Raw genomic sequence first — 22,425 nt, forward strand, 5'->3', positions numbered from 1 at the left:
AGAGAGAGAGAGAGAGAGAGAGAGAGAGAGAGAGAGAGAGAGAGAGAGAGAGAGACTATTTGCGTGTTTTACTACACATGTTCTCCGGGAAATTCTACCCCTATTTCATATACTTGTGGTAAAAATTCGGTTTTTGTAATATAACTATTTTTACTTCTTAATATTGTATAATAAAGTAATAATAATATAAAAACCACAAAATTAACTACAATATGTTTGTTTCGCAACTTTATGATTGAAGTGGTAAATTTATAGTACAAGTAGATGTATAGTTGCGTGTGATTATAAGTTTTATGATAACTATTTCATGCAGTGTTATAGCTATCAAAAAGATATCATTACAAGATTTTTGAACATTTTAACCCGTAGAGGCCACTAAAAATAACGTAGTGGTCACACTAGGTCCAATGGACCCCACAACAGTTGCCATTTGCGTTCTTTTTGATGTATCGACTCAAACCTTGAACTGGAATTTAGTTTAAGACTTCCTTTTTATAATCCAATAATTTTTTTCTCCTTTTTTTAATTTTTTTATGTTGAAAAAACGCAAGAAAAAAAATTTTTTCGAAAAATTTGATTTTTTTCACAAAAATATTCATCAAAATTTTTTAAGATAAAACAAAAAACTTCCTGCGTTTTACTCTCAAAATAGTATACTTTCAAGAAAAAAATAGCCTGGGGTTCACTGGACCCAGTGTGGCCTCTACGGGTTAAAGAATGTACCTGTTATAGACAAGTACAGTTGATAAGGAAGCATCAGGGTCAGAAGATCGTCACTGTTCACTGGATCATCGAAGTCAAGCAAACACGGGCGCGCGCGGTATACTGTACTAGGATGAGTGACCGCCTTGAGAGAAAGCGGCTATACGCACATAATATGTAAAGAAACAATTAAAAAAGCGTTTTTTTCCTAGATAAAGAAAAAGAACGTTTTTTTATAAACGTTTATCAAGTGGACATTTTAACATTTTAATTTTATAAAAATAACATTTTTAGAAACCGGTATGTCGTACATTGGACCTATTTTTACCGTCAATAAGACGTCAGAAAATGACGTCGTGTGGATGTGACATATCGACATCATTTTCGGGTCTCACGAGACCTATTTAGAACGTCTGATTGATTATTTTGTGACCAAAATTTAACGTCATTATGACGTTATTTTGCTACTTGGGAAGACGCATTTGCAGTAAGAAAGGCAAGCTTCTACGATAAATTTAAATTGGCAAAAAGCCTATAGTGTCAAGTTTGCCCCGGTGTCGAGTTTGCCCCAGTCTCCTCTACTGATCGATAGATAAATACACGTTTTTGCCAAAGCTGCGAATACTCGAAGGCGAATCTCTATCTGATGGAATGTAAACAACGGCGTAGTGCTCTTGTATCGTTAATGTTATCTTTATAGAACGCAAAAAAATATCGCGTTTTTTTATCGATTACGATCGATTCGTACTCATAAAATCTCAATAGTGAAATCTCAATAAGTAAGAGAAAAATTAGAACGTGCAGTTGCAGATTTTGTTAAGTATTGAATTTCCTTTCTTTATCTTTTATCGAGTATGCATTCTATCAGTAAAGCACATTTATTTCAAATCAATCAAATCAGTCATTATATAATTCATATTGCACGCATCTTGGCAGCAGTTAAAATTTGTTTCCATTTACAAAACATATTGATATATATATTATTAATATAATCTAAATATTAAATTAATATATCCGCGTTTGTAACAGGCAGTGATTCACTTCAAACCGCACATTTCTCATCTCTCTTAAATTATGTATTTATAAGAAGAATATATATATATTCACAATAGAATAGATTGTATGTAGTAAACAATCTTTCTCTGAACAGAGAAAAATTTTTTCTTCTTTTTAAGAAATATCTCTTTATTTTATATTTCTTTTCATTTGTTGTAACCATTAAAATATATGAATTTGCAATTTGAAGCAAATCGATTCCATTCAATTACGTCGCAATAATAGGGCGATAATAGTCCAATCATTAATAATGTTATAAATTCCATTCGCGCTAGATTAATGGTAGAAAAACAGACTGAAAAGGATATTGAGCAGGTGTAGTATAATTAAAAGTAAGATTACATTTTGCTGTACAGTGATTTCCGATACTGAAGAAGTATTGCCTGATTATTAATACGACAGCAAAACGTGCCATCGTTTAAGCACACGTTTCAGCGTAAAAAGTGGTGGGAGAATTTCGGTGATAATATAAAGCTACGTGGTTGCGATCGATGTGTCGTAGTCGGTTCTGCAATTTGCTTCAGTGTCAGCTTCGTTAGAAGTTCACCATAATGGCGTCGTCTCTGCGGAGGAAGAGGGTCTCCATAGTATCTCTCTCGAAAAGGATGAAGGTTCCATCGGTTAAACCGAAAGGTGATCCAGAGTAAATAATAATATAAATAATCAACAAATTAATAGACGGCGATACAAGTCAAGCGCGGTACGTGATGCGCACGTAAAGAATTAATAATTACAGAAGTAACGAATTAAAATGTATATAATCCGACAAATAATCGGCGCGCAGTCTATTAAGTTGAAATATATGTATATGATATTATATACATTTTAATTCGTTACTTCTGTATATAACTATTAATTCTTTACTTGCGAATCACGTACCGCGCTTGACTCGTATCGCCGTCTATTAATTTGTTGACATTTTCACGAGCTTAATGATATATTTGATATAAATAATATACACATTTTAAATAGCTCGTACAAATTAGTATAATTCTTGTACAAAGAAACAATTCACCATAAAGAGAGGAAGATTTTCAAAAAATATTTTGTGAATAAATTTATTTAAAAAAAGATCTCAGTGGAACTCGGAATTATTAAAGACTATCGATACTAATTTAATTCATTTACTAGAAGATTTTCTAAAGATCGTTTCATATACGATAAAAGAATAAGGATTGCTATTTCTGAGATATGCCCCACAATTATTAATTTTAATGATAAATTCCCTAATAAATTTTGTATCAATATCTTTTAGCAAAAATATCAAGATCGCAAGTAATGCGACAGTTTATATAGTGAATTATGCTATATTATGGAGTTTAGTAAAATATATCCTATATAAATTAATTTTGAACTCTTACACAATTTTTGATTGGTCTTTTTAGTCAGAATTTTTCTACGTACAATGTTTCAAAACCTTATAACACATGCAAGCTAGTGCGAATAATGTATAAAGCTAAAGATATTTCTTCTTTCTCGTTGTGCCTATCATACTGGACAATATTTATATCGCGATATTATCCTCAATATGTAGCAGACAAGAACATAATATCTTCGATTACACGTTTTTGATAACGATAACGCTAGGTGGAATCATTGTGAGAAAGAGACAGTTTGATTCGATTGGTTAAATTACAGATGAGAAATCAGATTGTTGAGATTATAGGACAATTGATCACGAATTAAAACGTGATATAAACCTGGAATCAAGAGTGGTGCACGTGTCATATCGATCTATTGTTCATTATATGTAAAGAAGTATGAACGTTTGTTACATATTTACTATTCGCTCCGTGATAATTAAAGCATGTGCATTTTATGTCGTTATATTGTCGCTTCAGATTTCTGTCTTTGTAATAATCAAAAATATATTTTATATATTTCACAAATCGGTGTAAAAGACACACATAAATAAAAAATGATAAGACAGTAAGTCAAAATAAAAATTAATACTCTCTTTCTCAATCGATTCGTCAATTACTTTCTGATCCACCCCTGGCTCGAGACGATTTGCGGAAAATATTTTGCAAGTGAAAACAGTATTATGTAATTATCGATTAGAATTAATCCGCATTCTACGCATTCCTCGATCGAACGGTTTACTTCTTAGGAATGAAGAAAAAATCAGGCACGTTTACTAAGATTTTTATCGATCGCACTCGCATACCGGCGATTTCTCTGATGCAATGAATAATTGTTGTTGGATTTCGAGCGCAAACACCGAGCGATCGGTCTTACTGACGCAACGCGGTCTTGATGACAATGACACAATTTGTATTCGATTCCGCGTTTATACGTGACGCTCATGTAAACTTCATCGAGGGCATCGTAATGAACGTACTACTAACAGAGTAAAGAACTGCATAGATTGAAATTGGAGATCGAAAAAATATGTAACTTTTATATCTTCGATAGAGAACTTAGCGATTAAGGCACTTGTTTCCTTTTAATGCAGCCACATTGCATCCAATTGAATTTAAACGAGCAATATTATATATAATTTTCTTCTCTTATATATATACTGAAATAAATTATTCAGTAAACACCAACTAACAGTAACATTGTATAAATATTATAATTTTCTGCTCAACAATATAACTGTTATATTACACTCAGTGTTTGTCAGTATCTGGATAAAATTATCTAGATGATTATCCAGATGAAGAAATGGAATAATTTTTATCTTATCTTGATGAAAAAAATACAAACTACATTTATCTTCATCTTATTGTTAAATAAAAAATTATGTCATCTTATCTATAAATTATCTAATTATAAGATGAAATTTTCATTCTTTCTACTATTTCTTTACCGCCGTTTAAATTAAATTGGATTCCAGCACGTTATATGCATAAAGTTGTGTAAAAACCTATTTTTGAAAAAAAAAAGATTATTTCTGTAAAATATTCTGTAAAAATAGATGATTTTGAAATCATCTAAGGCAAACACTGATTACACACTTATATTGTTGATCAAAAAATATAATATTGAGTGGAAATTATAAATACTGCTGTAACATATCACTGTTAATTAGCTTTTGATATATATATCCTGAGAAATATAATATAATCTCGTTTTACAGCATGGTTCGGATGTAGACACAGTCAGGTAATGCTCATGTGCCTGGGCTTCTTCTGCTGCTACGCCATCCGCGTGACGACGTCGGTAACCTTAGAGGCGATGACCAACGCTGCCAGTGCCAATCCCAATTTCGAGGTACGCTTCAATAACGCCGATTCTCTTCCCTACCCTTGTGATCTAAAAGGGACACGCTTCTCTTCTCTCCTTCGAAGGAGTTCCGTTGGGACGAATCGGTGAAGCACATAATCCTCAGCTCCTTCTTCTGGGGCTACACCTGCACGCAAATACCCGCCAGCATCCTCACCCAGCGATGGAGCGCCCAGAAATTGTTTGCGGCGACTCTGATCATCTCAGGATTGCTGACCTTCACCACCCCCTGGGCCGCTCATTACGGCGGCTGGCAGACGGTGATCGCCGGGAGGGCGATATGCGGCCTCATCCAAGGTGCTGTACTACCGTGTCTGCACACCCTGCTGTCCAGATGGTCGCCGCCAGAAGAACGTGGTAGACTTTGTGAGTGTACATTTAGTTTACTTTTAGTTGAACATATGGAGTAAATACTTTCACTGCTGCAATTAAGTGAAAAAGTATATTCTAAACGTGTTAAGAGAACATAGTTTTCGCATTTGACTGCTTATAAGTGATTGATGATTCCCATACTCATTTAAGTAAAAATTCCAAAATAATTCCAGCATCTCTGCATATTCGGAGTTGCTCAAATGCTGACATTATGAAGTCAGTGATTTTGTTTGTTTTATTTCACTGTGTTGAGAAACGTTGCAACTTTTAATTTTTCGTTTTTCCAATTTCAATATTTCCAATTTCAATCTGGTTTATGTTCTTTCTTTTGAATCAGGTTGAAATGCAAATTGGCTACACATACACTGTTGCTTGATGATGCATCGCAGAAATGTAATTTAATTAGCAGGTCACGTTTGACACATATCGCAGACAAATTCTTATCGCCGTCCGACGATGCTGAATTGATTAAGCACGTCAAAATTGTTAAGCGAAAAGCTTGGCGAAAAGCTTTTTACGATTTAAAATCCCACAATAAAGAAATTCCTATAATTTCCTGTTATCCAAGCTTCTCGATGAATCTCCTCTGATTTCTTTTTCATCGCTAAAGCAGTCTTTGAAATTTTCTGCCTTTCGAACAAAATTAAACTATAATAAATATAATTAAAAATTATTTAAAATTGAAAAAAGAGATAATATATATATTTTTAACAATTAAACTAATGTTAATCGTGTCAAATTTTGGCACAGAAAAATCGTGGTTGCGACACACGTACAATTCGCATTTTTCTCCAGCAACGTTCGTTTATTCCGGCGGCTGGATCGGCAACGTGGTATGTTTGCTGAGTACCGGCTTCCTCGCGGCGTCGTCCATCGGCTGGCCTAGCTGCTTTTATGTCTGGGGAAGCCTCGGCGTCCTCTGCGGAATCTGTTTCTACCTGTTCGGGCAGGATTCACCCTCCGAACATCCTCGCATACCACTCGACGAGAAGGAATACATCGAGACGAGTCTGGGATTAACTGAGGTTACCGAGGTAATAACGCATCTCTTCAACGTATTGCATTGGAAAAAAGAAAAAAAGCAAGAAAAATCACGCCGATTAAATTATCACTTCGAATATGAAAGTAAATTAAAAAACCAAACTTAATTTTAAATTTGATATACATTTATATTAGGATTAAATAAGTACCCAAGGAGCGCCAATGCGCGTATAATGCGCTTTGAATGTACATTAAACTTTGCATTAAATGCGGATATTTGTCCCGCATTATATGCGCATTTAATGCATATTATGGAAGCGCATACCAAAAAGTGCACCTACGCTCATTGATCAAGGAGCCCAATCGAACAGCTAGTGAACTCTGTACTATATAGGAATTTTTCTTCGTGCCCAGCTTTTAAGCATTGCTGTGAGCACATTCCAGTACAGCTATCACAGAAGAAAAAAACATTCTTATTTAAAGAATATCTTTATTTTTGACATGATAAATGTCATTTATTTAAAATTCCATTTATTTAAAATTTAAAACTTAAATAAAATGTCCCATAATGAGTCAGAAGCTACTCATTTAAATATTTTATAAAACCTGTCATTTATAAATTGAATGCTCAATTTACATTAATTACGCATTTGAATGCGCGCATTTTGAACACACAATTAATGTGGTTTTGAAGCCAATGCAATTGTACGCGCGTTAAAAGCACGTTATACGCGCATTGGCGCTCCTTGGGTAAAAGATTGTAGATGAAGAAGTCCTATAGTTGCAAGCTTTTTAGCATCTCCCACACGTTGCTCTCTATTTTCAGAGACCCTCCACTCCATGGAAACCCATACTGGGAAGCTTGCCGGTTTGGGCACTACTCATAGTGCAGTGCGCGCAATCCTGGGGATTCTGGATGCTGCTGACGGAAATTCCATCCTACATGACTTCGATCATGCGTTTCGATATCACGAAGGTAAGTAATTTCGAATAATCCCGTAAATAACTTCGAGTAGAATTTAAGCCTTTATTTTTCTTTCCGTTATTACGTTTTTACGAGATTTGGTAAACATTGGAAGTCGCCTTCGAATTAAATCGCACACGTGTTTCGACTTCGAAAATTGTGCGCGCCGTGTTTGGAATATTGATTAATAATTCGATGCGTATGTCGTTGAGGTCATGATTAATATGCTACGTGAAGCTTAGATCGATTCGAGTCTCTGAATCATCATGGACAACGTGAACATTAGATCACTCCAATGTCATATTGTCAATGAACCAGTCAATGACGGCCGAAAACAAATCAATGAAACGTTGAAAATTTCTCTTAAATTTTAATAAATACATTTTTCAATGCAAGCTTGATTCTTAATCCTTATTAATACGAGCGTTTAAATGTTAATGTTTATTTCTACCAATGTGGATTAACTTTAATCTAACATTAACTTTAACTTACTTTTTATCTTCTTCTAATTCTTAGAACTGGAAAAAGATAAAAAGTAAGTTAAACTGACAATAAGATTAAAGTTAATTTGCATCGATACAAATGGACATAAGTAAGATATCACTTTAAAATCAAATTTAATATAAGTAAATTAGTTCATATTTTAATCAATATAAAATATAAACATTTTATAGTAAAATCTAATTAAATTTCTATTAAAGCAACAAATACTATCAACTAATAAATAAACTACTATTCCTTTTTAATTGCAGAACGGTATGATGACGGCGTTGCCCTATCTGTCGGCATGGATCGTCGGCTTTCCGATCAGCAACATATCCGATCTGTGCATCAGGCGGAACATCGTGACGACGGAAATGTCCCGGAAGATTTGCAATACAATCGGACACTGGATACCGGCGGCCGCGCTAGTTGGGCTGGGTTACGTGAGGCAGGACCAGCCGGAATTGGCCGTGGGCATTCTCGTCATTGCCGTATCCTGCAATATCGCCGCTTTCTGCGGTCACAACATCAATCACATGGACCTCAGCCCGAACTTCGCCGGCCCGCTCATGGGATTCACGAATACCGTCGCGTCTGTATGCGGCATCCTCGCGCCGCTGATCGCCGGGGTGATCGTCCAGGATGCGGTTCGTAACACTCCACTTTTGCGTTTCCGCTCTTACAATTATGAGATAATTATTTGCATCCTTTGTTGCCATGAATTCGATTGTTTCATCATTTCTCTCTTCGGATTTTTAGACCAATATATTGCAATGGCGAAGCGTGTTCTTCCTATCGGCTGGAATATACACTGTGGGCAATCTAGTCTTCATTCTACTCGGCACCAGCAAGGTACAAAAGTGGAATGATCAAGTTGGAAACAAGCGGGATAGCGTCGTGCGGAAAATATCGATGGCACCGGTAACCATCGCGACAATACAGGAAAAAGACGTTGAGAGAACTCCATGACAATCAAAAAAATAGAGAAACGTTGTGCGATATTATTTGTTGCCTTTTTTTATATTTTATTTTTCGAATTATGTGTTTATCTGTGTGGATGTGTGACTTGCGTGGTAACTTCTGAATGACTTAGAATATTAATATTATTTCGAAAGCGTATACAAAATACGTATTAAAACGCTTAGACTAGAAATTGCGTGTAAATATCGCTCGAAAATGTATAAAATTCAAGCCGAATGATATATAGGACGTACCGGAATCCATTTCTTTTTAATTTACCCTCGACAATACCAGCGGAGAAATCAATCCCATCTTATAATTTTACTTCTCGATTCTGCGGTCGCGGAAATATCGCAATTCGCGTTAAAGAGCTTAGAATTTAGCTTAATATAAATAAATTCGCATTTTATGTAATAAAAAACGTTTTGTCTTATTTAAATAGAAAAACTGCTTAACGTGTCTTAGGTGTCTTCTTAATCGTACGCCTAGTACAAGAAGAATTGATATCAAATCTGTCTAATTGTAAGATATTCATTAATAAAAATTTGATAATCGTACAAAACTGCATGTATATTTAAATCTCAGTCTTCTTTTGGATGACTTTGGCCCGCGTTGCTCCAAATGGCGTGGCCGATGAATATCGCGCCGATAATAGTCGTCAGTAACGTGGCGCAAGTGACAAAGAGCGATAGAGACAAGTCACCGACCGGTATCGGCCAAACGTACTCGCGATTCTGCGACATACGATATGGAATTTCACGCCATTTGGTCATTAGACTGACGCACGGTTCACACAAGTCTATCTTGGACACTCGGTGGTCTCTGACCCTCTCCCGGCATCCCAGCAGCAGTTTCGGCTCCAGCAAAGTCACGTTGATGTAACCGCCAGTCTCGTGCGCATATCGGTATCGTTGGTGAACAGGAATTGTTAAACTGGAGAACGACGAGCTTATGGATGCGCAAGTCGTCACATTCTGCCGACCAGCTTTCTCTGCAAATAACTCGACGTCGGTCTCACCAACGGAACATACCATATTCTGCAATATTAACAATTAACATTAACTAATTGGGTGAATAATCATCTCTCAAGTAGTAATATACAGTAGATCCCCATATAACACAAATTCGTAAAAATTTTTGACAGAAAAATTTTAATATTTGTTTGTTTTAAAGTAAAATACCTAAGGAATATTTTACTGTTACATCTTTAATATTCATTTTTCATTTTTTATAATAAACTCTTCTCTCTAAAAGTCGAAGAGTGAAATATCACTCCAAATGAGTAAAATGCAAGTGTAACGAAAAGTGAAAATTGAGCCACTTCGAGTGATTCGTCACTCTAACAATAAGAGTAAAATTGTGTTCTATAAGCTGAAGCGAAATCTCACTCCATTTGAGTAAAAAGGCACTCTTTTCGAGTGCAGTAGATCAGTGTCCATAGAAGTGAATTATATGGCTGCGTTTCGATATTCATTGCCAGTACTGAAAATCTACAGTTTACATGACGTAAACTACAGATTTTCAGTACTGATAGTGAATATCGAAACGCAGCCTATGTTATCCTACAAATTTCAGTAGAAAATTTCACTCTAGAGTTTATCAGTCATTTATCAGTCAATCTGTTAGAGTTTATCAGTCATTTATCATTCAATCTTTAGTAAATCGTGATTTAGAGAGAGATCGTATCACTTCAATAGAATAGCCGCTCTAAAAATTTGAGTGAAAAATTCACTCCTATCTTACGAGTGCCTGCATTTACTTAAATTGGAATGACAACCCTCTCGTTTGGAGTGACTATCGCAAGTCCAATATATTAGTGGCAAACTACTCTATGAGATTTAGAGAGTTACATCTTTTATAAATATATATGTATTTCCGTATACATACATAATCCATATATTTATAATCTATGTGACTCGTATAACATAGATTCATATAGCACAGGGACATATCCTCTGTATCATATGAAGGTCTACTGTATCTATATTATGTGTATAATAAAGTAGATGTAATCTAATATAGATACAATGATAGATATATATTATTGATATCAAGTAGATCTTTTTTAGATAAATGTAGTTCTTATTTTCTATATAAATTACTTGAATATTGTTAAACGTTAAGATGTACAAATACAGAATATCGAATCAATGTAAATGATAGATAGCTTCAAGATGTGCAGTAATTAGAAAATAATTAGTAACGTTATTTAATTTTATACTGGATATAATAAAGTTCATTTTACGAATTGACTAATGCAGCAATTTTGGATGTATAAAATGTAGAAATACAATAAATTTGTAAGATTTTAAGATTTCGGTATAGTTAAGCGGCCTGACTGGCAAGTTTTATTAAGTATATCACAACGACGTTTCGACCACTAATTTGGGTCCTTTTCAAGTTATTTTAACAATGATGGATCATTGTGCGTCAATTATATAAAATTCGTGGCGGGTCGGAAAAATACGACGGTCTCATGTGAAGGCCGAAAAACTAATGTTTAATAACTATACCGAATTATTATTTCATCTACTGGCGAATAATTTTTATTGAATTTTAAGATTTATTTTAAGATTATGTTATTTTCTCTGAGCCACATTAATTAATTAACAATTAAAGGGTATACCGTTCCTCGTCTTCTCATTTCTGCTATTTCGTCCGTATTGACGTACAACGCCGACGGTAATTCCATGTAAATGGCAACTCGACAGCCATCCTGTGTAAGATTCTCGAAGTGTATGCGATAGATCAACGTTCTGCAAAAGGAAGAGAGATGTTTTCAGAACCGTACGTGGACCACTTGTTGTTTACACAACAATCGACATTTCTAACCTATGAAACCCGCTTCCTTCCACGTTGAGATCGACCTCGGCCCCGATTCCCGCATAAATCTGCACGCATCGCGTGCACAGGAGCAACGCGACGACAATTCGCGAAAGATTCGCTTCGCAGATGACGTGCGCTGTCATATCTGCACGCCGGGATCACCGCATACCTTTAACGTTTTGACGTTAAACATACGCGAAACTCACCGGCCGCCGGCCGCCATTGCTGATCGTTGCCCTGTCGCGAACAGTCGCGAATTATGTTTTTTGTTGAGAAATTAACGTCAATCGATAAAGTACGAACTACTTTACTGACATTAGATAAATACCTTCCCTAGAATTAATCAATCTTTTCCAGATTACCGAGAAATTATAACACTAATAATAAAATAAAATAAATGTACTGTTGTATTAGAAAAATTTACGAAACTTACGATTTCAGTAATTTCAAGAATTTCAAGTCCAAGACTTCCAACTGTGAAAAATTGATATACTGACAAAGTGTAGGTATTACAATGTCAAAAGCTCTAATTATTGAATGTAAATTCTGTTTCGTTATATGTTATTCTTCTTCGTTTTTAGCAGACAAGTCCATTTGTCGATCCATTCAAGATCTATCGATCATGATTTCAAGTTTCAACTGTTTCAAGATCTATTTTAATTAGACGTCGTGCATTGTGCATAGGGCTGCATAGAGCACGATGTGAATCCTCCCTTAGCTCAGCGTGTTGTTGAAGCTTGAAGCTTGAAGCGTCGTTTTTCCGTCGTCCGGATCGGACACGTTGGTTATTGCGTGAATAAATTATTATTAGTGTCGCGGTGCCGATAATGACGCGCTCGATCAACGTGACGAGTGGCGCGACGGGAGGACGATGATCTCGGCGTCGCGTCGATGTCGATCGCAATTGGAGTAGTGCATGGTAGTGCAGAGTAGTGAACGCCTCAAACGCCTGTGCCCTGATCTAGAGGCACCGGAGCAAGGATCAGGTTAGATTCAGGGTGGTTTGCCGCTACGCGCCCGCAGAACAGAATCATGTCGTTTCGTTTGGACAGGAGAAAGGCAGAAACCGACAGGGTGAGTTGAGTGTATGCATACACTGGCATACGCATCCTGGACTGATAAGATAAATATTGTATATTGTATGTGTGCGGAAATTGGGACAAACTTTTGGAGGCCATTGTTTTTGGAGGGCCCATTCAGAAAAACGGCTTTACAGGTATTCGTTACATAGTATCTTCTACAACTCCTGCAAGTTTTATCAAAATTGGTGGAGAATAGCGTGTAGTGTACTAATGTTAGTATGTTTTAGGCTGTGTTCCAGAATTTACTGCCAAGCGTTGAAAATCTATAGTATACGTTACGTTTTCAGCGTTGGCAGTGAATCGAACGAGCTCCGAATCAAGGTCTCATTACGATAAATTTGAGTTAATAACAATACAAAGTCTTTACTTGCATCCGTACATCTGCATTCTTGACACTCGGTCTGTTCGCCAGAAGTTTCACCCAATAACGAGTTGATAATTCTAAGTCTCTGATAAGAGGTCAAAAACTTTAATCCTGATTCTTGAGTGGTTTTGGAGTCAAGTACGCGATTGTGATTTTACAGGCGAGCAACATGGACATCACATCAGACTTTGATCGTCTCAAGGTATCCGTATTAGAGAAGGCGTCGCGTATATCAGCAACCACGAAGGTGGATCGCATTACGATCGGGCCCCAATCGGCATTGTACGATGAAGATTCTGACAAGGCGAATAATACTGAAAACGATCAAAATTCTTGTAACATTAAAAGTCTGCAGAGAATTGTTACCACTCCCAAGCACAACATGGTTTCCACTCCAAATGGTATTTGTTTCTCGATCAATAAGATTCTGCTGGAGAGCGAGTTGCAGAGGAAAGAACAAGTCTGGGTATTTAATTTTGATTATCATAAAGTCATTTATATATACAGAGTGTCTGGTTACCGTGCCACTTAGTGAGCAGGTAAAGTGGATTAAACTGAATGGAAAAGTCTTGTACTTGTTTTGCAAGTCTATTAATAATTAACAAGATATTAATTAATAAAGATTTGCGAATAAGCGTACGTTCACGTGATTCAGTGACAAGAGAGTCCAGTGTTACGCATTATTTGTTGTTGATAGACGCGTGCTCCTCCCAAAGCCTTGCCGCTCGTGGAGCAACCGGCAACCGTTGTATGACGTTGGGCTGTCTTTTTTTATCTTTATTAATTAATTAATTAATTTTTCATTGATTACTAAGGAACTCGCAAAACAGTAAAGGACTGTTCTATTCAGTTTAACTTGCTCTACCTACATATGAGAGATGACACTGTAATTACCAGACATCCTGTGTGTATATATATACATATAATAGATATAGCTATTAAAAAATATATTAACATTATTAAGTGTTTAATTTAGCATACGTAGTTTTCACATAATCTTATTACTGAATGGACATGAAAATGTGAGTTCAAGTAATAGATTTGATATAAGTGGAATTTCGGTTAAGTTATTAGCGTAGATTGTAAAATTGATTGAATAGATTTTACAGAGATGAGACGAATATATAATTCTAATGAAATTTTATTGAAGATGATATTAAATATGTAATTAACACAACAGCTATATTAACTAGCGTCACTTTCTATCGTTATTTCTTCAAATGTATTGCAGAAAGAAATAGAGCGTCATTTTGAGCATATGAAGCAGAATGATCGCGCCATCGAAAAGCAAATGGCTAACTCGCGCACGTTGATGGCACGTGAACGTGTACGCCTGAATGAGGAGAAGGTGGCGTTTCTCCAGGCTGAAGAGGAGCGAATCGCGGAGCAAGAAAAAATCAAGAAGCGACACGAGCAGCAATTGCAAGCACAGCGCGAACAAGAACAAGAGGAAAGGCAAAAGCTGGAGGAATGTCAAAGAATAATGAAAGAAAAGGAAGAACTGACGAAAGCCGTGCTAGTCCATCGGGATCAGTTTACGGTCAGGTACCACGATCTCGTGGCATTATCCAAGACCTGCAAGGACCAGCAAGCATTCAGTGTGATGTTCATGGCACATGACGCCACGATAAGAGATTTGATCCAACGAATCAAAGCTTTAGACGAGAAACTCAAAGTAATTATCAAAAAGAAAAGAAAAACTGTTTGCAAAAGAATGTAAATTAATTTTTAAGGTATTTTTGTTAAATGTCAAGTCGCATTTATTAATTGAAAAGAGATAATTGTGAATTTTTAGAAGTTATTTTCAGAACATGTTGCAGTTTGTTACATAACACTTGCTTAATAATTTATATTTTATTTTCTAGAACGGAGAATTGGTAGCTACAGATGTAAATATTATCGAGGCTGTGGTTTATCACTTCGACGATGTATTGAATATATTTCGTGCGGAAACAGGTTTGTGCATATTTTTGCAGACATTTTTTTGCCTCAATATAAACTTATATTGAATATGAATACATATAAACATATTTGTTGCAAACTGTAGAAAAAATAAACGCTCAATACGAAGCGGAACTGGCTCGCAAAGCACAAGTTGCAAACGAGATACAGCCGGTCGAAGAGACAGACAATGTTCCAGTTAATGATGTAATGCTTCCTCAACAACCAGACGGGAGCGGTGCTGTGGAAAACAAAGAAGACCAAAATTCCGGTGCGGTAACGAATCAAGAAATAGAAGCCACGCCGATTAACGAACCAGTTGCACCGGCCATATATGATCCTACATTGGAAGAAGCGGCTAAAGAGTCCGCATGCAAAAAAGGTGCATTAAGATCTCTAAAATTTAGCACATAGAATGCATTTTAAATGCTTGTTAGTGTTTAATTACGTATATATATATTTGTTATATTTTATTCCATTTTATATTGCCCAGTTTATACTCATATATTGAAGGATAAATCAATTAAATGTAATGTAATTTCATTTTCTGTTTATCTAAATTTAGATTTCTATCTGAGTAAATTAATTTAATGCGTTTGTGATATTGTAAATTTGTAGGAGATGTCTTCGAGTACGTCGACCAGGAATCATTGCAGATTTACGTCAGAAGTCAACAATTCTTGGAGCTCTACAGAGAAACTTGCAAGGACTTTCTACAATCGGCTGCTACAAAGAAATTCCGTTTCGAGTGCCAAAAGGCGATCAATATCCCTGTAAATGCAATTTCTGGCGTAAGCGAGCAACACTTGAGAGACAAATATGACAGGCTGCAGAATCTTTTGATCGGAAAATTGCCTCCCAACGTAACGCAACATCCACAAGGAGTGATTTTCTGCAAGAATCATCTGGCGAAAAAGATAGTCGTACGTATCTACATGTTTTGCTAAAATTCATCATTATAGGTGTTTTCAATTACACATACACGTGTTGATCATGGTCAATCTGTTTTTTTTTTTCCAATCAGAAGCAAAAAGAAAATCTATTTAATAAAAATTAAATTATGTGAATTATGTAAAAGTTAATATAAATTGTAAGTAAATTATTTTTGCTTTTACAATTAGATTAAATGTATTCTGTTTATTCTTGTTTTAAAATAAATGTTCAATCAATGTTCTATGAATCCTTAGAGCCAAGGAGAGACGTTGGTATCTAGTAAGCCGGAAATGGCATTCCCTGTGGCAATGATTGTCATAGCTCTCTGGAACGAGCATCCAGACTTTGGCGAACTATTCCTGGCGCATCTTCACGAGGCGTGTCCGTTCACCGTACCAGTTTTCTTGCAGCAGCAAGAAGGCCAATCCAATGAGGATTATTATAAATCTCTTGGCTGTAAATATTCTGAAGACGGTACTGTCGAGAAGCAGGACAAATTCTTAAAAAGAATGTCGGGATTAATGAGATTGTATGCATCGATCATCGTTACAAGACAGCAGAAGGGTGTCACCAAGCCTCATCCCCATGGTCTTCGACACGCCTGGAGATGGTTGGCGGTTGTTTTAAATATCGGTAAAAAAATATATATTATATAAATATAAAAATATAAAAGAAGTATATACGTAAAACAAAAAGTAAAAAAATCTTAATATTATGCAATAAAATCTTGTAATATGTTACAAAAGGTATTAAAATAAAATATGGCGCTTACCAATAGAATAGAAAATCTTTACAATATCCAAAACTATAAGTTAAGTGTCATATACGAAAAAAATTTGTATTTTTAATTTTCAGAACCACGAGCCGATATTTGTGATTTATGCGCGACTTTGATACTGGATATGCTCGAGGTTGCCGGTAACGTGCTGTGGGGTGCATATCCAAAGCAGTTTTATAAATTGCTGGTGCTACTAATGGAGCAATATTATCCGTGTATGCGAAATGTCGCAGGTGGTGGCGGGCCTTTAGTACGGTTGGAAGAGTTTCTGAACAATACCCTAAAAAGTGGGTACACCATACGTGGGTGCACCATAAGTGGGTACACCATACGTCTCGCCAATGGAATGCTTCCACCTAACTTTTTGTGATCTTCCGTCAGATCACGTAGTGACTTAAACGTAGATTAAAGTATTTATTACGAGTCTAAAAATGAGTTAAGTAACATATTTGAATAGTTTTGAACATGTATGACGAAAATTTTAAATTGTTTTGAGCGTTACTTGTTGAAGCAAGGTGTGGTGTGGAAGCAAGGTATTTACACGTCTTGAGAAAAGAATCCCAGGTAGCAGCACTCGTCATTTTGACGTCAAAAGTCTGTCATTTTGACGTCTTTTGACGTCAATTGACGTCAAAATGACGAGTGCTTGCTACCTGGGATGTGAAATGATGTGTTTCAAGAAAAACTGTTCAAATTTCGGGAATCTAAGTTGAAAATCTAAAATTCAAAAATCACGGAACATTAATATTTTTCTAAAAGTCATGAGAGAAGTTTGAAAAATTCCGTGTATTTGTTAAGTTCCGTATATTTGTTAAAATTCGTTATCAAATATATTGAGATTTATAAGAAATCCTAACTGTAAGTAACGAATCGAAACGATTCTAAATTCTGCTTGTAAACAAAATTACTCGAAGAGTGCGAAAAAAGAGAAGATCAAGTGCCCACTCGGAATTCAAGTCTCATCGAATTGTTATTATTATTTATACTGTATATTCTTCTAGTTTAATTGTACGATTTACAAAGTGGATTTTGATAATAATTTTGTGCGCTATGTGTACGGAGCGAATCAATTTGGAATAAGTCGCAATGCATGTGTTGTCGCGGAAGAGGAAGAAATCAAACGAGAGAGAGAGCGAGAGAGAGAGGAGAGAATGAGTGGGAGAAAGAATCTTTTTTTAACGAATCATATAGATCGAGGATAAATTTGCGAATTATTGTATTTATTTAGATTTAATAAAGAATAATGTTAAATTGAAACAAATAGAACATGTAATATATGTATAAAATGATAAAAGAAGTAGATTAAAAAAAGCGTAAAAAATTTTTAGTAGTAAGGCATATTAGTGGGTATGAACTTGTTCTTCAGAGCGTAGTTATTCTCCGAGTTCTTGGCAAAACCAATGACACCATAGGGTAACACTCTAAGCAGCATTTCATCGTACTTATTTACGTTCATCAGATAGGTTATAAGTGGTTTGTTCAGTGTGTCCGCTGAATAAAATGCAAATAAAGTAAGTATTAAAAAAGAGAAATGAAATAAAGAAAAATTAGAAGAATTTATCTTGTTGATATTTTCTTCTTTGCTTCATTCTTTCCGATTTTAACGTTAAAAGGAGCTTTTATTTTTATCTTAGCGTTTATCGTATCTTTATTTTGTTTATAGATTTTTAAAATATTCATTTCAACTCTCGAAGTTTAGTTTCTTTTTTATGATTTATCATTTCTGTATTTTTTTTTTACTAGCTGTGAAAGCAATAGATCGCTCCACGAAATCCTTCTAACGTTAATCTTTAAAAAAAATATATTCTAACATGGCTCTAAGAATATACCTAGCGATTTTTTGACCATGATGCGGTAGGGCGGCAAAGGTCCCAAAGAGTCGAGGATATGAAGAGAATTCACATTGAATATGCTGTCCTTTCGGCTTGTAATCACCGGTGATTCTACAATTCCTACTTCCGCCCGATTGTTCAAGATCATTTCCAATACATCCAACTGCGAGGTAGCATCTAATAATTGGAAAGATAAAAAACTTTTTAAGTATCTACTATCTAAAACTATTTAAACTCATCGATAAAATCCAAGGTAAAGCAATATTATTTAACATTTTCGCTCAACAATATTTTTTTTACTATTGTCACTTCTTTAATTTAGACATTTTTTTTCTTTATATTTCTGCTGCAGCCACAGTGAGAATCTTAATGAAAACAGACGTACAACTAATAGATGTATAATTAATAATCATATAGATAAAACATTTTAAACTGACCGAATAAATTGCCAAAGAATAACATGTTTTCGCCTTTCTGGTGCAAATCTTTAAAAAGCAATCCGGCGGCGGTGTGTTCGCTTCGTCTATCCGGAATGGCACACCTACGTCCTCGCAAATCCATGATAGTCTGCGGTTAATGGATGATTGCCAATTATGTGAAAATCATATTCGACAGAACTTAGATCTTATAATTATTATCAATTAAATGCGAATCAATTAATATATATAATTATATATAATTGAATATATTAATTATAGACTAGAAGAAACAAGAAAAATTATTAAGGATGTTAAATTTATTTACTTGAATTTTCTGCGTATCCATCAATTCCTTTGTGATGATCATATCGGCGTACACGCTGGCCGACTTGTCCTTATTAAGAGGATGATCGAAAACGAAGCTTAAGGGAAAGAGCACGCCGTCCTGCCAGGTTTGGTTCGCTGGCGTGATAACTGCGAAAATAAATAAATTAAAAGATAATATTTCTATATTTTTTAGTTTTATTTTACATTTGCTAACGGGATGATGTATTGTTTTCTCCGTCGTGAGTGTCAAGCAACGGCAAATTTTGCAAACTTTTCATCTGCCTTGAAATTATTATAACGAAACAAACAAAGGTGTTCAAAGATATTTAAGAAATAGGTCTTGAAGGAAAATAATATCAAATTGACCTTCAGATGTCTATATGGAAATTCTTTGTTCGTTTCTATTCTAGGATGGTGAAATTTTTCACGGAGTAATCGATTTAGACGTACGTATGTCAATGTCCCCGATGATGGGCCGGTTTACTCTGTTCTCGTACATTAAGACAACCGGCCTACCCGTGACAGCTTCGATCATTTCTCCAAACACCTCGAAAAGCTCCATCGGCAGTGAGGGCATCATATGATACGTTGCCAGGACCAAAGGACGTTTCTTGAAATCCGGCGCTGATATGGGCGGCCACGATTTTTCTTTAATCCTTTCTCGAATGGCTTTTCTCTTCATTAAACATTCAAGATCTTAATTAACTTCTACCGTACTTTAATTTAATTTGTAAATAAAATTTGTTTGAGAAGTTTAATTTAATTTATCCTCGTAAGGAAAATTGAAGTTTATCGGAATATATACGGATAAAAATGTTACAAAATTATATAGAGGATAAGTTACATTAGCCATTATTGGCTCATGACTTCACCTTCATTTTTTTGTCATTTTGGACCCATCATAAATTTACTAACTTTCAATTAAAAGAGAAATTATTTTTTGTCCTCAATATTTCTTGATTTTATTTCTATAACGTAATATAGTTTATTTCTAAAATTTGAATTTAAAAAAGTGGTAAATATTTCTTACAATTTTATTTTCAAAAAACTGTATTGTAGATATTGTAGCATACGTGAGTCAATTTGGCTTCAGCGTGAAGTCAGTTTCAACAATGGCTGTGTTTCAAAATTCATTGCCAGCGCTGAAACTTCATAGCATACGTTACTTCCAGTGCTAGCAGTGAATTTTGGAACACAGCCAACTTATGGGTGCGTTTCACTCGGCAACACTCGTGAGCATCATTTGTCCTTGTTTAACATTTGACAAACAATAAAGATGAAATGATTCTAAGAGCATTACGAGTGCCAAGTGAAATGTACCCTATGACGGTTAAATTCACAACGATTTATGGTGATTTTATTTCCTCAAAAGAAATTCAAAAACATGCTTTGTTTTATCGTGACAATCGCTCAAAGTACTAAAAAATTTCGATTTATTGACTTTATGCCTATGGGATTAGTTCTTTGAATTTATTTAGGTTCAGAGCTGATTTTTTATATCTAAATTTATATATTTTAGGAATCTAGAGTTTTAACAAGTCAATTATATTTTTGCATATAAACTATTTTGAAACCTAACTTTAAATTTTTATTTATTTTTTCGTCATTTATTCCAATTCATTTAATCACGTCTTCAATAGCATAGTTTAAAAAGGAAAACTTACACATGCTTCGTCCAGCTGATACGTTCTATGTCCCACTTTTACTATGTCCACGCCGTCTATTTTGTCCACGCCGTCTACTTTGTCCACGCCGTCTACTTTGTCCTCATCTGCTTTGCCCTCATCTGCTTTGCCCTTATCTGCTTTGCCCTCATCTGCTTTGCCCTCGTCAGATGAATCCGTTTCCTCAGAAGAACTGTCAAGCATTTTCAAAGGGTTATCCCGCATTAAATCGTCATCAGAGTCAGAAGAGTTGGCCATTTGAGCGCTAAAATATCTGAACGTTCGGCATTTTGGACTTTCACGCTCCTCGGTTTGAGTATTAGGAAGTCTTAGGCAGATATTCCCTTCCCGATGTTCTGGCGTATCTTTATCATCTTTAGATTTATCGGAGGTGGAGATTTGGCATTTCTCTGGAATTTTTGGTGCTTCAGGAGCATCAAGTTTAATAGAGGTGGACTTGTCGGATGTAGTCTTGTATAGTTTCTCAGTATCAGGATATGGCAAATCGGTGAGTTGAGTCGTCACCTCTTTAATCATTTCATCTTCAGAGCTTTCAGATTTGTTGGAAGTAGAGGTTTTCATCTCATGCGCTTCCGTTACTTTCTCCGCCGTCTTCTTCATAGATTCCATCGGTTCCTTGCTTGGAGTTTGCTCCTTCTTCTGCAAACAATGTTCCTTCGATTCATATGCGGTCTCCTTCAACACTGGAAAAAAAAAACAGGCTTGGTTAATGTTATCAAGAACCTTGGTGAAATAGCTTCAACTAAACGTATAGGTGAGTGCAACGAAATAATTTGGTAAATTTTAATAAATAATTCTAGCAAAACATAATATGATTTAGTTAATATTAGCAAAGTTTGATAATTATTACCAAGTAATGATGAATGTAATCAAATTGCTTACTAAGTAATTGAGTAAAATTGCCAGCAAACCAATCAGATAAGGCTTTTTAAGACAATAGTACTAATTATCAAATTATTAGTTAATTATCACTAAACTAGAGTAATTTTCATGAAATTGTTTGATAATAAGTACTACATATAATTTAGTTGGCTCAACTAAACGCAAAATTTGATTTTTTTTAAATGTCTATCGTTATAACTATTACGAAATGTTTTTTTATTATCATTAAAATTGGTAATAATAATCAAATATAAAAAAAAACTCTTACTAAATGCATCTCACGAATTTACCAAGAATTTTTTTTTAGTACATTTTACTTCCATCGATTCTTCAGCCTCCTTCAATTTTTCGGCTTCCTTCAATTCTTCGGCTTTCTTCAATTTTTCGGCCTCCTTTAATTTTTCGGCTTCCTTTATTTCTTCGGCTTCCTTCAATTTTTCGGCTTCTTTCGATTTTTCGGCTTCCTTCGATTTTTCGACCTCCTTTAATTTTTCGGCCTCCTTTAATTTTTCAGCTTCCTTCGATTTTTCGACCTCCTTTAATTTTTCGGCCTCCTTTAATTTTTCGGCTTCCTTCAATTCTTCGGCTTCCTTCAATTCTTCGGCTTCCT

General features: G+C 35.2%; 4 protein-coding genes across 14 annotated transcripts; 2 read left to right on the forward strand and 2 right to left on the reverse strand.

Moving 5' to 3' along the window:
• The first annotated feature begins 1,946 nt into the window (after positions 1-1,946).
• Positions 1,947-9,005, forward strand: LOC112466922 (putative inorganic phosphate cotransporter). The gene is made up of 7 exons (XM_025035282.1): positions 1,947-2,391; positions 4,841-4,974; positions 5,052-5,352; positions 6,154-6,392; positions 7,166-7,315; positions 8,056-8,433; positions 8,546-9,005. The coding sequence occupies exons 1-7, from the start codon at positions 2,310-2,312 to the stop codon at positions 8,753-8,755; spliced, it is 1,494 nt and encodes a 497-aa protein (XP_024891050.1). The 5' UTR covers positions 1,947-2,309; the 3' UTR covers positions 8,756-9,005.
• A 256-nt stretch (positions 9,006-9,261) lies between these two features.
• Positions 9,262-11,817, reverse strand: LOC112466923. Its single transcript, XM_025035283.1, has 3 exons — positions 11,579-11,817; positions 11,373-11,502; positions 9,262-9,783 (listed from the first exon to the last, which is right to left on the reverse strand). The coding sequence occupies exons 1-3, from the start codon at positions 11,713-11,715 to the stop codon at positions 9,328-9,330; spliced, it is 723 nt and encodes a 240-aa protein (XP_024891051.1). The 5' UTR covers positions 11,716-11,817; the 3' UTR covers positions 9,262-9,327.
• On the forward strand, positions 11,816-18,198 carry LOC112466919 (nucleoporin GLE1). Of its 11 annotated transcripts, none has more exons than XM_025035273.1 (11): positions 11,816-11,867; positions 12,014-12,074; positions 12,157-12,788; positions 12,882-13,113; positions 13,179-13,484; positions 14,250-14,693; positions 14,884-14,974; positions 15,066-15,341; positions 15,578-15,882; positions 16,147-16,525; positions 16,748-18,198. In XM_025035273.1, exons 5-11 carry the CDS (start codon positions 13,188-13,190, stop codon positions 17,038-17,040), a joined length of 2,085 nt encoding a protein of 694 aa, XP_024891041.1. In that variant the 5' UTR covers positions 11,816-11,867; positions 12,014-12,074; positions 12,157-12,788; positions 12,882-13,113; positions 13,179-13,187; the 3' UTR covers positions 17,041-18,198. The 11 variants fall into 11 exon arrangements, with proteins under 11 accessions (XP_024891041.1, XP_024891042.1, XP_024891044.1 ...); XM_025035274.1 differs by having other exon boundaries at positions 12,882-13,053; XM_025035276.1 differs by having other exon boundaries at positions 12,157-12,646; positions 12,942-12,975.
• Positions 17,943-22,222, reverse strand: LOC112466921. The gene is made up of 7 exons (XM_025035281.1): positions 22,126-22,222; positions 20,913-21,616; positions 19,699-19,924; positions 19,247-19,395; positions 18,940-19,069; positions 18,500-18,679; positions 17,943-18,161 (listed from the first exon to the last, which is right to left on the reverse strand). The coding sequence occupies exons 1-7, from the start codon at positions 22,136-22,138 to the stop codon at positions 17,995-17,997; spliced, it is 1,569 nt and encodes a 522-aa protein (XP_024891049.1). The 5' UTR covers positions 22,139-22,222; the 3' UTR covers positions 17,943-17,994.
• Positions 22,223-22,425: the final 203 nt, after the last annotated feature.

The sequence above is a fragment of the Temnothorax curvispinosus genome, unplaced genomic scaffold, assembly GCF_003070985.1.
Source record: "Temnothorax curvispinosus isolate PA1 unplaced genomic scaffold, ASM307098v1 QBEX01016709.1, whole genome shotgun sequence".
In the NCBI taxonomy this organism is placed as follows: Eukaryota; Metazoa; Arthropoda; class Insecta; order Hymenoptera; family Formicidae; genus Temnothorax; species Temnothorax curvispinosus.